This window comes from Notothenia coriiceps, unplaced genomic scaffold, assembly GCF_000735185.1.
Source record: "Notothenia coriiceps isolate Sejong01 unplaced genomic scaffold, NC01 NC01_scaffold00037246, whole genome shotgun sequence".
In the NCBI taxonomy this organism is placed as follows: Eukaryota; Metazoa; Chordata; class Actinopteri; order Perciformes; family Nototheniidae; genus Notothenia; species Notothenia coriiceps.
In genome coordinates, this window is record NW_011369947.1 from 15,871,062 (window position 1) to 15,888,130 (window position 17,069).

The 17,069-nt window shown below is 40.5% G+C and overlaps 1 protein-coding gene across 1 annotated transcript in view; it reads left to right on the forward strand.

Annotated features, from left to right (window-relative positions):
* LOC104966471 (glutamate receptor ionotropic, kainate 2-like) overlaps positions 1-17,069 on the forward strand; it is a 61,842-nt gene that overhangs the window by 10,774 nt on the left and 33,999 nt on the right. The window contains exon 3 of the mRNA XM_010795658.1: positions 16,116-16,180. Coding sequence (XP_010793960.1) covers positions 16,116-16,180 — 65 coding nt within the window. The remainder of the gene's footprint in view (positions 1-16,115; positions 16,181-17,069) is intronic.

The following is a 17,069-nucleotide window of genomic DNA, read 5'->3' on the forward strand; positions in this document are numbered from 1 at the left end:
ACTCATTGCATATTTTTTGGATGAGCCGGTAGTTTGGTGACGGCCTGAGCCCACCACACTGGCTTCACAACACCTCAACAGAAACCTATGTGTGAAGTCTCAGAGATAAAGTCAAGGTCTGAAGTCTATAAAACATTTATTTTGTATCGGAACAAACGTTACAGTGGTATCAAGAAAGAAAAATAAGCATGTTTCCCTGAAAAATATTTCTTCAACTGACAGGATATAGATTTGCTTTGCACTCTTCACGAAGAGATACATCTTTTTTGAGGGAAATGTATGCATTTATTGACCAATATTGGTTTTAGTATGAGTTTAAGCTAGTTACAGTGACTGCCTCTTATCTTGGGTTTTCATGAAACGTCAGCGTCGACAGTTCTCAGGGATACAGTGTCGGCAATGCCCCTGACCACTAGATTATATATTTGAGTGGGAAGGAGTAGTTCACATATGCTGTGGTCCACAGAGCACCTGGGAACAATCCAATGCACTTACGTTATTGCACTCCATTTGGTACCGCTGGCCTTTCTGTCCATTATTGTTCACAGAAGGACAGCTACTGATGTTATATAAGGTAGACTGACAGCTGTGCACACTGGCATTCACAGTATACACACAGGTCTTCTCCCGTATACAACATTAACAAATCACTCCTGCTGATATCTAAAGTAATGTTACCCATTATTAGTCATCAGAATCTGTCCAGATAGACAATGACTTGTTATTATTGCTGTTTTAGCATATTTCCCACTATCCTCTGTGATGTTTTGGCGTTTCCTTCTGCATTCAGAGCCAAGTCGATGCCAGGCTGACCTGATCAGGATATTGTGTGCTGTAGATGTTGGAAAAAGAGCAAAAATAGTCCAGTCAACAGTCTGCTGCTGGCTGAGTGCAGAGCTGTGCTGCTGCCTCGTCTGGTCCGCTGTGTGCCTTCCCCTCAGTTTGACATTCAGCATGGTTTCCCCCATGCTACCAACCTTTGACCTCTTCACATCCTTGTTCCAGGCTGTGGTGACTCCTTCTGACCCGAGTAGTGGGCTCAGCAAAAGAGGAACTGGGAAGCATCCTACATCCAACAACATCAATATTTTATCTTCCAGGTGGGCACATCCAGGGAGTATGCGTGGGGCCTTCTTAAGTTCATTTTATTTATTGATGCATTACTGCCCTCTGCTTTGATAGAAATAACAACACCAGGGCTGCAGAGGGTTTGTTATCAGATATGTTTAGCTTTCTCTTAATGTTAATCCCTGGATACATGTTCTATACATAGTAACTGTTCACAATTAAATATGTCAATCAATCCTATGGGGAAAAGTACACACAGTTTGACTGCACAATGAACCTTTACCTGATTCACTAAATTAGGGATTTCCAGTTCATATTAAAGAAAAGATTCGAAGGGCATTGAACATTATTTCTCTCGTCCCCCCCACACAGTTCGCTGGTAAAGGTTCTTCCTACATATCGTCAGATTAATTGCCTTTTTCATACACTTGTAAAATAGAACAGGCAGGAAAGGTGACATCTGGTTGGTATCTCAAGCGACTTTTTCCTAAGTTAACAGAAGCTCTCTCTTTACTTATTATCCTGAAAACAGTCAAACTCCCAGGACACTTTTGTTACAATTTCTCTGTTACTCTGCATGGTTGATGTTATGGCTTCAAGAGGGTCCTATGAAGTCCCCAGCTCCGCAGAGCCGATGCAGCGTGGAGTTGGAACCATCAGGAAACAAAGGACTGAGGGAGCATAAGCTCTCATTTTCCAGAGCAAGTTAAAAGCAGCACAGCTTCTTCTAATGCTCAGAGGCCTATTTTAGATATAGGGAGCTTTTAATGTGTAATGCACCGTGCTGGGCTCACTGGCAATGTGGATGGTAAAAGAGGGACTTCAAAAAAGCAACAAACATGGAGCGTTCCACATTTTTAGAAGGAAAGATGTGCTGCCTGCTGAAGGAGGTGCAAATGATGTAATTTGAGTGAAAGTAGCAACACATTGGTACATTTCAGTTTTTTATATATTGTTGAAATTAATAGTGTATATTATTTTTCACAACTTGGGTTGCTGTGAAAACATCAATTCTCAACATGTACTAAGTAGGACTGTTTGTGTGGGGAGAGATGCAGTAAAATGCTTTGCTCTGCTCTCAGGTTTAACGCACTAGGCGTATATATATGATATGGAACAAATGTCCTCTGAGAGTTTGCATTATTATTATTATTATTATTATTGGGTGGCATTATTACCATTATTTATTGTTATGAGATAGTGATAATGCCTGACCAGGACACAACCTCTTTAAATAAAATAAATTATGAAGTAAATAATCATAATTTGAAAACTGTATAACTGTTTGTTAACTTATTGAAGGTAGTGCTCCTATAAAACGTTTTATTCTGACATACATATTAAATCACATTTTATCTTAATAAGTTGGGTATAAATCATATATTTAACGTTAACTAAGATAAACATAGCTTCTTGATGTGAAGATCAGTCATCTTTCCTCCAACTTTTCTCCCAAATGCACCCCACAGCAGCAGATTACATCTCCTCAGACTAAGGAGAGCACTCGAGGAAACATCTTAAAAATGAACAGAGTCCAATTGCTTTTGATGTCAAAGGTTTAAGGGCTCTTCATTAGGTCACTTCCAATAAAGACAAGGTCCTTCATGTCCAAATTCACCAGCGTTCAGCAGGCCTTAATCTTGGATTCCTCTAGCGATCCTCCTCCACACCTTTAACTAAGGGACTTCAACAATGGATTGTGGGGTGTCGGCACAGTATTCACCCGGTGAGCCATACACCATGTTGCTGTAAAGAGCAGGGTGATTACCTGCCGTATGTCAGACCTGTGCTTTGTTCTTCCTGAATGGTTTCTATTCTTTTCAGTGTGTTACAGAACATATTGCAATGTTCAAGCCTCTCTTCTGAAAGGAAAGGAAAACCCTGAAGTGTATCAGCCCTATCATTTCCATCACCATTGTTTTCAAGTTTCATATTTTTGATTTTATTTTTTCGCACCGAGAGAAATTCTGTCTTGCTTCAATCATGTTGTAGTGTAGAGTGGATGTCTGCCATTTTTCTTTACCCTTACAAGTCATGATGAGAGCTCATGTTGTAAGGCTTGATAAAACACTCTCACCCAACTCAATTGCTGTAGCTTTCACCCGCTACAGCCTCAGTGTTGAGAGAGCTGTGCGATAACAATCATCTGTGGCAATCTGTAATGACAGGGCAGGGGTACGCAGGTCTGATGGAGCAGAGCTGATGAATGAAGTGGGAAGGGAAGCAAAATGGCAAACAGGGAATCCATCTGGCCAGGAGAGGGCTCTGGATGTCAGGAAAAAAACTGCAGAGAAGGAAATGTCAGGATTTAGAAAGCTGATTATTTAGGACTGCCATCATCTTCATCTCTTATGAACATAGGTTTTTCCTCTTGTTTCCTACACTTCTTCTTTCACCCTCATCCTCCGTCCCGTGCTCCAAGACGCCGAGCATTAACACCCCGGTCTAGTCTCTGACTGCTGTTGAATATTTCAATATAGCTCTGCTTATCTGGCAGCCCCTATGACCTGCCTGGATGAGCGAGGGAGAAGCAGAGATTCGCATGGCGAGCTGTGGAAAATGGACACTATACACAGTCATATATAAGTGAAGAAGTTGCCTCGAGGTGAGCAAGCACATGAATACCAGATCTCCCCGCACTCTCATTTGTGTGGACGGGCACCGAATTCCATAACAGACACTGAAATCCAGCCTTCTTGGGATTTCTTTCTTCAATTTTTGCTTGAAAAGCCCAGGCAGAAAAGAAAACTGAAAGTGAAATTGCCATGAGAGTCGCCATTTCTCCCTTCTTTTTTTATTTCATCATAGCTGTCGCAAGAGATTGACATATTGAACTTAAACGCTGCATAGTCCAGCTCCGTCACGTTCAGCACACATCATTTCACCCCTGGATAATGATGCAGGTCCTGTGAGATGGAGGCCTGGGGTCAATTCACTGAGGGAATGAATAACACTATGAGCTAAATACTTCAGTATATGGCTGCAACTACTGATTCTATAAATATCCTTTCATCTACTGATTCTATTCTATATCAAATGTAGGAAAATAGCAAAAAAATGGCCATTACAAGCTCCCAAAGTCTCCCATATTTATTCAGAATCAGACCTATTGCCAAGTAGGTGCGTGCGCATGCCAGGAATGTGTCTTTTGAATTGGTGTGATTGGACAGAATAAGTTCCAACAGCTTATATAATATATAATAATAAGAGGTTTATCAGAATATTTGTGATTGCTATTTTATAGATTGACCAATCGTGTCAGCTCTAAAGCGGCTACAATGTCACACTAAGCATTTAACTGAGAGAGACTGATCACTTGTTGGTTATGTTTTGTAAATAGCAACAATTTTATGAGATGCAGCAGAGACTCTACAGACTGCAGTGAACCGCAAATACCATCAAACTAGATTGCCTACTTGTCAATATCTATTACCATTAGAGGGGTGATTTCATATAGTCCCTGCATTTTAAACACACTGCCTTGTCTGTCCTTGAGTGGTGACTCACGTGTTACCAGAATGCACAATGAGATCGGGGAATACGCTGACCATCGAATCCCGTGGAAAAAAACAACAACTCCTCACTGCAAGTCTACTTTACTCGGTGATCTAGAGACTTCTGAGTTTGTGTGTTGCTGTCAACAACAAACAGTGTGGGCTCACCACCACAGACTTGCAATCTGCCAATCGAGGGGGTTGAGGCTGACCGCTGGGGGTCTCGGCAGTAGACCACAGAGAATAGGGAGAAGGGCCTGGACATCGGATAAAGAATGGCAGCCCCAACATTAGGGGGGCAATGTTCTGGGGAATGATTTTGCTCCGACCAATGGAGAGGAGTTAAAGGATCATGGGATAGCAGCTTGGGGGGGGGGGAACAGGGAGGGTAGAGGACACCATGCCACCTCTAATTGGTTTCTCTTTCTGGAACATCCATTGCTCCCCTTCTCTTGGAGAGCTGCTGTGCTCGGAGAGCCACAACTGAGAGCCCAGCAGAGCCTATTGGATTTAACGGGAATCTGTATCTTAAAGGGGTGCTGCGCTGCAGGATTACAATCAATAATTCATAAGGCCTTTCCTTATTAGGGCTTCTTCTGACTGGGCTAGTGGTTCTTATGCCCAGCTCTGTGTCGGATGAGAAGCTTCTTGGAAGGCAAATCCGCACAGGAACTGCCAGCTCTACGTTGTTCCTACCGTGCCATTCTCCAAACTCGCCCTCGCCCGTTCACTCTGCCCAGAAGCCTTTGTTACTCACGGTTTCTCAAACCCTTCAAATATGAATCCAGCCTCTATCCCTCTTAGCATAACAACGTGGACTGTATAGAGCACTCGACATGTAAAGAGGTGTTTGCATAGGTGGAACAGGCAGTTGTGAGAACCGTATTGTTTGTTAAAATAAAACAATTACATGTTCCAAAAATGTACATGGTTGTTTATAATGATTTAGTGGAAAAGGTTTTCTGACGCTTTTGACAAACCAATACAAAATTCCAAGCGGTTTGAGTTGAATACCGCATGTTTTTATGGGTGAATTTAATTTGTTTGTGGTCCTGCCTCCACATGGAAACTCATTCTTCATGAATGACAACAAAATCCTGCTGCCCTTTCAAAAATGAAGAATGATCCTGTGTAATTTAAAATGATGTTGGGAAGAAGTAGACAGCTATTAAGATAAGATACTGTTTCTTGTTTTTTACATTTTGAGTAGTGAAGAGCATCTCTTGGTTGTTCAAACGGTTTGGTTATTTTCACCACAGTAAACATGAGACTACTGAGTACTGTACTTGAAGGCACCATAGCATCTGAGCAACAAGCATTCAAGTGGATAAATGACTGAATGCACTTACAATAGCCCTGCAACAAAAAGAACTATCTGGAAACGTAAACTATGTTTCATTGAGACTGACAATACTGTATATGGTTATTTCTTTTGAAGTATTGTTACATTAGTGCACACAATGTTGACAATATCTGTTTGTTTTTTACTGCACATATTTTGGATTTTATTCCATTCTATTTCAATGTAAATACTGTTTTATTTAATTTGTTCTTTTTTCTTATTTTTGTAATGTTATTATAGTTTTCTTAAAATAGTTCTCTATCTGTCTTTTTTTTTTTTTTAATTTACTTTTATGTATGCACCAGGACGCAAATTCCTCGTACGTGTCAACCTACCTGGTAATAAACCCGTTTCTGATTCTGATTACTGAACAAATACACAAATAAGTGTCTTTCAGTTTTTACGATTTGACTAATCCAGAACTGCGGTTGGACACAATGTACTGTATTTCACGTGGAATATAAAAGAAAAGAAAACCCTTTTGTCGGCCCTCCACACATTTGAGGGGACCGATAGCTGCAGAGTCGTGGGGAGCGGGGGTCCAGCAGGTCTCCTCTCTGGACCCCTCTCATTAGACTGCAGCTGCAGCACATTAACAGCAGATGAATAACTCATCTGCCATGTGGTGAGATCTAATCACGACCACGCAGCTCCTCTGGATGCCTTTACATCATTAGCTTCCCCCAGGTTTTCCCTCACTGCTTGTTTGGCTCATCATCCCAACCCATAAACTTAACTAGATGTATTATCGCAGCACTTAGAGAAGTTACCTTGCAGCAACTGAACCTTTCACCCGGTTGGGTTTAAATGTCTTTCTTTTACGCCTCACTATTCCAAAATATGATGTATTGCGATCACCTTGCAGTGGTGAATGCGTTCCTAAATATATTTCGTATAAGGTCTAGGAGGAACGGTGCTAGAGGGGATATTTTCAGGCACATTGAATTCCACATGTTCATTTAATGGCACTAAAAGTGACTGTTGTGCAGGTAAGAGCTATGATGCGAAATAGATAAACAGTGATTACGCTCACCGTGATAAATGAAAGGGCATATCGCCAATGAGAGGAGTTTTACTCACCATAGATCACAATTTGTAAGTGCTGCTTGCTTGGGATGCCAGAGCGGAGTGGAAGCCAGCTCTTTTTTATGCAATCAATACGATTTTATGCAGTTGTATGCTATACATTAAAAAGGTGGCTGCAAAGCAAAACACCCAGCCTCTGAGCACATGTGAAAAAAATTCAGTCCATACTACCATAATGTTGGCATCTGTTATAAGGATATACATGGGATAGGAAGCAAAACGTTGCTTTTGTTTTTTCTGTGATCAGCAAACATTTTCAACTATTTTTCTCCTTTCAAAAAGCTACATGATTCATTTGATCCGTTTGCTTTTCATAAAAAAATTTCAACTGTTCAAGAATAATAAAAAGATATTGTATCAACAAAAGATATCACCAGTGATGAACTATATGTATATTTACCTCAGAAAAGATACAAAATGCTATATACAGTATACATAGTTTTTCCAGCTGGAGTTATATGTTACTGCTTACATTTGGAATAATTTGGTTAATAAATACTTTCTAATCAATTTCTACCCCATGACACTGTTACTTATTCAGTAAAGGACACTCTTCCACCACTGTATGTACAGCTGTGTACAGCGCTATACGAGACATGTACATGTAACATCACCTGTCCACTCATGCAACGATGATGAAGACAGAGAGACACTAAACATGTGCCTGGTCCTAAGTATATGTCATAAATTACTCAAGGTTAACCAAGCTGCTCCTGACTTGAATAATGTATGTTATATGTGGGGCAGTAGAAGCACTGAACTGGGTGCAGTGAGAAGCCCTGCACTTTACTGCATGTTTCAGTGACTACTACAGTTAATCTTGATTGACAAGCTAAAGAGTTACACATGATGAAAGTTTGGTTGTACAAGCTTACACTTCAAAGAAAAGCAGAGCTATTTTAGCTATGTGCTATAATTAAATATGTAGACCTATGGTTTATGTTTTGAGAATCTCGGCTTTAATGAAATGAAGACAGTCTTTAAAGGACTGGATCAGCTTTCTTGGCGGGATTAGAAGATGAGAATCACTTAGACATCTGAGACATGTCTGCATGAAAAATCTGTAGCTAGAGCCAGGAGATGGTTAGCTTAGCTTACTTGATTTCAGCACCATTTTTATCGCCTCACTTTTTCTTTACGGTTCTTTTCTCAACTAACTCAAAAGCAAGAAAGCCTATTTCCAAAAATGTCATAATACTCTTTTAACAAACCAACAACAAAAACCACTTTAGAGGTAAATAAAAGGTAAAAACAGATTATCAAGCTTCCTGGAAACAATTTAATAATCACATTTATTGCATTACAGTCAAATGTTCCAGCTGAGTAAGAGAACCTTTTAAATGATTCAACTACTTGAGGCCAGTGCCACGTAAATACCCCATTTGTATCCATTCAGTGGGAGGGTTCAGGCGTCACTGACTTCGTACCGGTCTTATCCGCTAGTCATCAGTGGAATGCAAAGTGGCCGCCTTCATGATCCACCAAGAATTAGATTTTAATGTATTCTCTTTTTCATGCACCTTAAATATCTGCATGAAAGGAAGGAGTAAGTGTTGGGGCTGGTGAGGATCAGAGAGAGATCTCCCAACAGCGCAGCACTGTTTACTCCGTCTGGCCAAATAACCTTTCCCTCCAGAAAAGGAAAGAGGGCTTGAGTGCTCTTTGAAGTAGATGACATCTCTTAAGTCAGTAACCAGGCTGATTTTGTCCTTATGGGAACACCACCTGTTTGATTAAGCCATCCTCTGTCAGCTGTGACTCTAAATGCCTTAGTCTGACTTCAAAATATTAATTTAAGTAATTATTAATACCTCACTGAGCTGAGGGGGAATCTGACAAAAACATCTTCTTCCTTTCACTTGGAAATGTGAAGTTTTAAACGCTGGGGTTTAAGCTGACGGTTTACTAACTAAGAACAAACTTGCACTTCAAAAACAGTCTTTGTTATCTTTTTGCTGCAGAATGCTTTGTTTTTCCCGACAACTATAATATCATTTGTTGTTTTATGTCAATAATTCTCGGATGTGTGTTGTGAAGATATTCCAAAAATAATCTCAAACAAGACAGGAACCATTAGATACTGTATGCCGTGGATATTAATCAGACTTTGTTTATCGAAGGAACATCTTAATGTCTTATTCTCTTTGAAATAATGAACTGCAACAAGATGAAAACAAGTTGATTTCTTAATCCATTCCCCGTTTCGCATTGCCCTATTACCCTTGAGTATTAGCAAGTGTTTTGTTCTTGTATTTCCGGAAAACAACAAAACTGCTTTTTCTACTTTCAATTATCTTGGAGCTTATTTGTTCTGGTTTGTGTACTCTTTCCTGTTTAATAGGGTTATTATGATATGCTACAGTCAGATAATGAATTATGACTATTATGGTAGGCTATGTGAAGACAATAGTGAAGCTCCTCTCGCTCCCAGGAAAGAAACTTAAAATAAAGAGACCAATGGAGTCTCTGGCATGAGGTTCAAATGGGTACTTTAATTAAGTAACGTGGTAATAGAACAAGCAGAAGGTAAAGAAGAGACAAAAGCCGGCGTTGTCTTGGTGTGGCAGTTGCGGAGGAAGAAGAGGGGCCGAGCTGCTGCTGCTGCCTCCTTATATGCACTCGTGCTGTGATGAAAGGGGGGCCCCCCCGCCTTAGTCTTCAATGTCCGACATCGCGTCAAACAGAGGATTTCGACATTTTACATTCATTGCTTACATCCACACGCCTTTTCTCCTCCTTATCTCTTTCATAACTTTTTATTTAATACTTTATAATGGCTTCAATAGCCACTTTAATAATACTGGACGGTAGCCCCGGATGTCGTCATGAAGGACTTTCAGAATAAAAGCTTGGCATTAAGATTGTGCGAGAACTTCTGGGTTTTTTCAGAATAAAATAGCTTTTAAACTGACGGTACCTCCAAACCAAGTCATGCCATAAAACATTGATTTTAATTTCTAACATATGTCACACAGTCACATTACTCAGTATTTTTTAATCTCTAGGCTTTACTCTGCTGCTTTCTCTAAATGCAAACTCTGTACAACAATGGTGGTCAGTTTATTTTTTCATTTATTGTTAAAACCAGTGTGTTTTTAAAAGCTATCTTCAACCTCCTAATATGTCGTCACATGCATAATGCACCAGCTGTACAAAAGGGCAGATTTCTTGATTTTATTTTGTATTTCAAAGGACAGAATGGGACTTGTGAAATAACCCGGGGCACAGAAATAATTATTCTGAAGAGTTATTTTGTTGTTCCATGAGGGACACTGAGAATTGCACTCTGTCTGATACTGTCAGATTCATGTTTCAAAAAATATAATCAAGAACTCAAACCAGAGAAGAGGCAGCAGACCCAGAGATACTGTTTTTCTTATGACATTATCTATAATGCAAGCCGATCAGCTGATGTTGCATTGAGCTGCTCGCCTGCTCTTGCTTTAGGCAAAATGTTTAGCTAGGACATGCGGGAAATGGTATACTTCTCATATATTAAGCAATCATTCTCCATATCTTACAATGCAGCTGCAGAAATATGCTGCTCTCCTGCAGTATCTCAGGTGACCTATAGGTAATTCATTGTTTATACAAAAAAAGTGACCTGTGTGCAGAGGGAGTTGTGTCAGCACTTTGGGGGGCTGGGGCTTTGCCAAACTGTTGGAGTTAAGATGACATGACAGAGGGAAAAAAATGGCCATTGACTGCTGTCCACCGAAACGGAACAATGTCCCTTTGTAAACAGCTACTCGGGATTATCAGTTAAATTATAGGTGTAGTATGTCTGTCCTTTCACCTTTCATTAACCTTCTTTCCTTTTCTTTAATGGCAGCGGCTGTGAGTGGGCAGACTAAAAAAATAAATAAAAAATAGCTGACATCTCGGCATTATAAAGGTGTTCTGCTTAAATGAATGTTGACTGCTCACATCCACTCATTGTTTTGTCAGGGGGAGGGTTGTTATGATTCCTTTTTCATGTCAGTGCCTTTAGTTTCCTGTGCACTTCATCTCTGCACTGTCACCTGGTTGTTGGGGGGTTTTAGCTGATATAAATAGCTCTACTTTCTGCAGCTGTGTGTATTGTTAGTCAGTGTTGCTGTCAGAGCCTGTTTGCGCCACAAACAGCCTCCCACTAAGGTCTGCGGTCCTCATACTGTCACATGTGATTGGCCGTCTGCTGCTCGATGGCCCATTCTGCCAACATGCTGCAGAGGGAGGGAGGAGTTGTGAAAACCCCCGAAGCACCGGCAGTCACTGTCATCTCTGGGCCTGACTCTGGGCTTAGTGAATAAGCAAAGGTAAAGATTGATAGATGACATGAACAGAGTGTTGTAGGGGAGATGGGGGGCTGCTGACAGAATATGCTTCGGATTGGTGAGGTCCTGAGAGGGCTAGCTTGACTTCAACCACACATGACTAACAACCCCGAAGGCAGGTAGAGAAAAGGCCCTGTCATAGCCTATTACTGTATCTCAGCTCTCCAGGCAACATTACAGCTACACAGCAAACACATCTACGCCTTCTGTACGGGGCTGAGGAGAGAGGGTTTGAAATATCTGTGCTAGTTGAACAAAAAAACGAGTTGTACTGCATGTTAAATCACACGCAACACACATTCACTTGAATCCCATGAGTTATGTGTGTGGCTCTGCTCTGCCTAAGACATGTTTATCATGAAAATCAATATGGCGTTCTCCTGGAACAACTTGGAGTGAAAGGTGTCACATTATCACTCTGAAGGATTCAATAAAACAATGGCGCCCAAGCTAAATGTGCTAAGAGAGGACATTAAGCACGATTATGTGATGCAGAGCTGAAATAAAAACACATTTTGAGAGGATTTATTTTGTATGAGCTGCATGATATGCTCTAAGCTGCATCAGTCGAGCGCTGCTGCAACATAACCACGCTGACAGCAGTGAAGCGGCTCATGTTGCTGCAAGGTGCACGTGTAATCCTCAGTCAGCGACAGCATTAGTCACATTTTAACACTTGCTCTATAAAAGGAAAAGGGGTGTGTGTTTTTCCTAATCTCCCTCTTTCCCTTGTTCAACAACTATGTTATTTGAACATACCGTCCTTTGAAAAAAAGGAGGTTTATCAGGATGCAGTTGTCCATTATAAAGTGTTCAATATGATAGGGTTTTAAAATTACTCGGTGTAGCTCAGAATAAGGGATCAATGGAACAGAGGACATTTGGGAAACTTCCCAGGCTTTTTATTATGTAAATTCCTCCCGTCTGGATTCTAGCACCATCTATTGACAGCTACGCGTGCTTATACTATTTCCTTAATGTATTTCCAGGTACATGAAGACAAAATCAATCATCCGTGAATACTAGATTGTGTCCCAATGTGACTACTAGCGGAATAAATGTGTTCATCAAAGAGATTTAGATTATAAAAACATGGATCCTATTAGAGGGCCAGTCAGCTGTCTGCCTGAGGGTGAGCCTCAGGTGTAGCTCGCAATGAAAATGAAGACATTTCAGACGGTGATGCCCTGACTGACTGGTCACCGAACGGGTTGATCTGATCTAAGTGGCATGGGTGGCACTGCTCGGGGAGGGAAGGGCAGGGGGGTAGCCTGGGTGTATTTGCACCTTTATGTTTTATTTAATTTAATTATTTTGTATTTATTTGTATTCTTTTTATTAGATTTACACACTTTTTTATGATTAACATTATGAAATTAAAAAAAAAAAAGTTATTATTATTATTTTATTTATATATATTTTTTCCTCAATATTAAAAATATGTTGGTATTCCTGCTTTCTTTTGGTTGTTCTGTATATCTTCTATGTTGAAAAAAAGGGGTTGTATCCACCCCACAGAAGTCTGTACTCTGCTACAGTATGTAAGCTTCTTAATACAAATGTTTGAAACAGATTTATCACAGAGATGGGACAGAGGGGCTTCACAAACTCTGATCGGCCTTCTTGTAAAGCAGAACGATGAGCTTACGTCAGCATGAAACCCTTCACATCAGCTGCTAGTAGTAAGCTAATTGGAATACAAATAGTAACACATGAATCATTTAGATAGTGTGTAGATTTTCCTGAGAGGTCCACGTGGTTTACAAAGGATTATGATAGTAATTCTACAAGAATTGAGAGCCAGTGCTTTAAATCAGAGTTTTTAATAATTCATCTTACGATTGGGAAGGGATAAGAAGGCTGGATTACACGCTGTATTATTTCCATTTGCATCCCTCGACATATGTAGGAAATCTGAAACCAGCGTGGTAATGGAAGACTGTGCCACTAACAATGAAAACGATGATTTTATTAGAATGTAAGTGCATGGCTATAGCTGAAAAAAATTCAGATGATGATTGTTGAAGATGAGAATAGGGGGATGTGTGCAGAAATAATGAGGGCTTAAGCTACACAAAGGGACACCATGGAGAAGTAACTGTGTAAAACCATCATGCACCAGTCTAGATCAGTGGGTTTTTCTAAATCAGTCAACAGAAAAAATCTATTTTGAAATATAATTTAGGGTTGAAACTAACTTTTCAGAGAGTTTAAAGTGATCGATGTTTTTGTGATCATTATTATTACACCTTTCCTGTATTTCTTTATCCGGTCGGTTGCGTTTCCCTGATCCATGAAGTGGTCATTCAAGTGTCACTCCATGAATAGGAGGCTGATCAAGCGGAGGCTGTTGTCATAGCAACTGCCAGGGGTACACAGGTAAGGGCACGGATGATTGCCCGAACTGAAGAGTGCTTGATGAGAGGTAGGGGCCACTGTACAATCACCGCTCTGTGTGTCAGGCTCCATGCGACACAAAAGAGAAAGACATTTGGGATGGTGCAGCTGCAATTCCCAAATGTCTAAAAATCACTGGTGTTTTGTCTGATTGACCAACCAGATCTGTCCGTCTTCACACCTTTTGACTGTTCTATCTGAAACCCCACAGGATGAGGACTCTGGTGGTTTGATGTCCGGGTCTTTTTGAACATTGAGTGGAATCAGAAACTGTGTGATCTATAACAGTAACATTTTAGGTCATCCCTCAATTCCAATATCCATTTTACAGCGCTGGATATTATTTGTTCCTCTCACTCCTGACATTAACCTTGTACAAGGTGTTCTTCCAGACTTGTTGTGAGTCATAGGGATGCTGCCTCATGTAAGATGATGGCTGTAATAGTCCTCCACAGATGCCTATTGATTCTCACATTGCACAAATAGTCAGCTTAATGTACCAAGCCAGTGGAGCAAAACTGACATCATCCAGCCGTGGCCCCCTTTCGCAGCATGGCACATAGAGATAAATGTTATTCTAAACAAAGCTGCCTATTTTTTTGCCTGACCCCTGGCTGATGGATTAATTGTTGTAAATAAAATGTTCTTTCTTCTTCTTATTGATTTCACAGAGTGTACATACAGACGATGTATGTGAGCATCCACGTGTCCAAACGCTACAATATGCAGCTTTTATCTTTTTGTGCGAGGCCCTGGGTGAAGTCTTGTGACCATGCTGTGGTGTCAGGTGTTGTCTGGGTGAAAACTGTAGAGCAGGCACTTAAAGTCAAAGGCAGCCTTTTGAGGAAGAAAGGATGACATTGGGATGAAATAAAAGAGAAAGACAGCTGCGTTTGCCACAACGGGTGTGAAAGATTTGAGAGTGTCAATGAAAAGTGGGTCCTCCTTACACTTAAATGTCATCCGCTCATTGAAAGCCCAAGAGGTTTCAATGAGAGTCCACTTTCTAACTAGGTGTCTATCAATGTGTCCGTCTACTTTAGGAGTGTTTATTAGCAGAAAAATAACCAGATTATTGCGTACATTTAGCAGGTCTCTTATTTGATTTCTCACTTACCCTTAACTTTATTTCGGAAAGATTACTTTTAACTTCAACCCCATTATTTCCTATGTCTTCAGTTGTTTGTACTTACTAGTGGTATAGTATACATTATTCAATACATCTTACTGTAAATAATCATCCAGCAAAGTACAGTATTTGTGTATTTAGACTTTTTTCTGCCTTGGGGAATGAGCTTTGCCCTCATTTACATGCACATGAGGTTTTCCACCTAGAGCTTCTAACCCAGTAAAGCAGCAAATCTAATTATTGGTCCCCACACTGGGAGGTCTTTTCATTAAACTATTGGCAATACTATCATCCAATTAGTGCTTGCATTTAATGATTGATCTTGCATGGTAAGTACCTTAACCTTTAATTTACATGTAAACAAATGGTGCACGGTTTCATCGCAGCAGAAGAGAGTTGCAGATAATTTAAGAAATATAAATATTGACATCAGTTTCTATTTTAAGCACCGACACACACATGCCAAGTGCACACCGTGATAAATACACACATCCAGAAGTGGCTATGCATATTCATGTCATCCCGCTGGGCATTCATTTCTAGTCCTGCTAGAATATGCTATGTATTTGTATGCATGAGTTGAACAGCGATATGTACATGTGTGTATATTTGTGAATGTGATTTTAATATTTCAAATTGGTAGGCTATACACTTTTTTGTGAAAATACTTTTTTTATATATTTCTGAAATACCGAACTGCTTTCGGGCAAATATTATACCAAATTAAACATTTTCTCTCTAACAAGTTCAACAGCCTTGATATCCCTACACTTTAGAGCAGTTTCCAGTACTCATCAACCAGTGTATGAGCCTTGCCCTTCCCAATTTACCAGACATTCAGTGTAGAAAAAAATGTGTTAAGCTACGAGTAAAACACTTTCCTACTTATTTACCCCACGTTCAAGCTTGTAAGCCGTTTTTATCAATGTGTATATAATAACGTATCACTAATAATGAAACAGAGTCTGCAGCTCCCCTTGGCTTTGTGGACTTTACAGTTTTGGTTCACTCTCATCGTTTCGTTTCAGCTTCAGTAGGCAGCTGTTTTCCGATAAAAGCCCTAAAACTGTGCACTTCCTGCCCAGCAACAAATGGCAAACACGAGTGGAGACTAGCTGGTGATCAAAGTGGAAGTGGAAGTAATAGTAATTACAGGTTATAGAAAACATCAAGGTTTCTGACATGGCAGCAGGTTTTTCTGCAGCTCAGCTTCTTGGTCTCTTTTTCCTAAACGAGGGGTGTCAATCTCTTTTGGCTCTTTTTCCTTATCTGGTTCCCAACAGGTGACAACAGAGCGGGACCTGAAGTGGCCGAAGTATGAACTTTATGAGTCTGATCCAGTAGTAAGGTGAGGCTCTGTTGGTCTCTGGCTTGTTTGTTTGCTCAGATTTTGTAGTTTTTCACCCCATTCAATAGTCCATTATACATTCCCTCCTTTAAATTAAGAAATATATTGCAGCCTCTCTGACTCATTTCTCACAGAGCACCATATAGAACAGTCAACAAGGAACAATACTGATAAATAACAGATTTTGGCAGCTTGCATATTTCAGCAACAATGCTCGGTGCTGATGTCAGCGGTTGTATCTAACTGGACTTTTTCAGCATGGGCAACTGCAGTCAGCTCTGATAGGCTGCCTTTCGTTGAGTCTTTCAAAATGTTTCAGCACCAGGGATTACATTTCACTCCGTCTCCTTGCCCTCTTCTTTCACTTATGCTGAAGCTGTCTGTCTTTACAGCTCTTGGTGAGATGGTAGGTTGTTTTGCTTCTCAGTGGGCATGTGTTTACACTTTGAAGAGGCTTTTCTTGTGTGAGAGAGATTGCTGGACATTGCAAGCCTGTGTTTTCATATCAGCAAGGTAGCCTCTGAATACCCACTTGCTTTTCAGCATGATTGTCTGACACCTGCAGAGTGTTTCGTGTGGGAGTGTCTCGTGAGCGGTCAAGCATTGTGGTGTCAGACGAGTCCAATGTTTTGATGGGAAGTACGATGGATGTGTGCCATATAGGGATGTGATGGTCGGCCAACTCCCTATATGAAAGGCTATATTATTAAACATTGTAATCCTATAGTACTTCTAAAAACACATGTTATTTCCTTCTCCTTTTTCACACTATAACCAGTGGCGGACTGGACATCGGGTCGTTTGGGATGATTGACGATGGGTCGGTACTGAAGTGGGCCGGTCGGACGATGTGGGCCGGTCGGATAAGTCACTAGCACCCCCCCCCTTG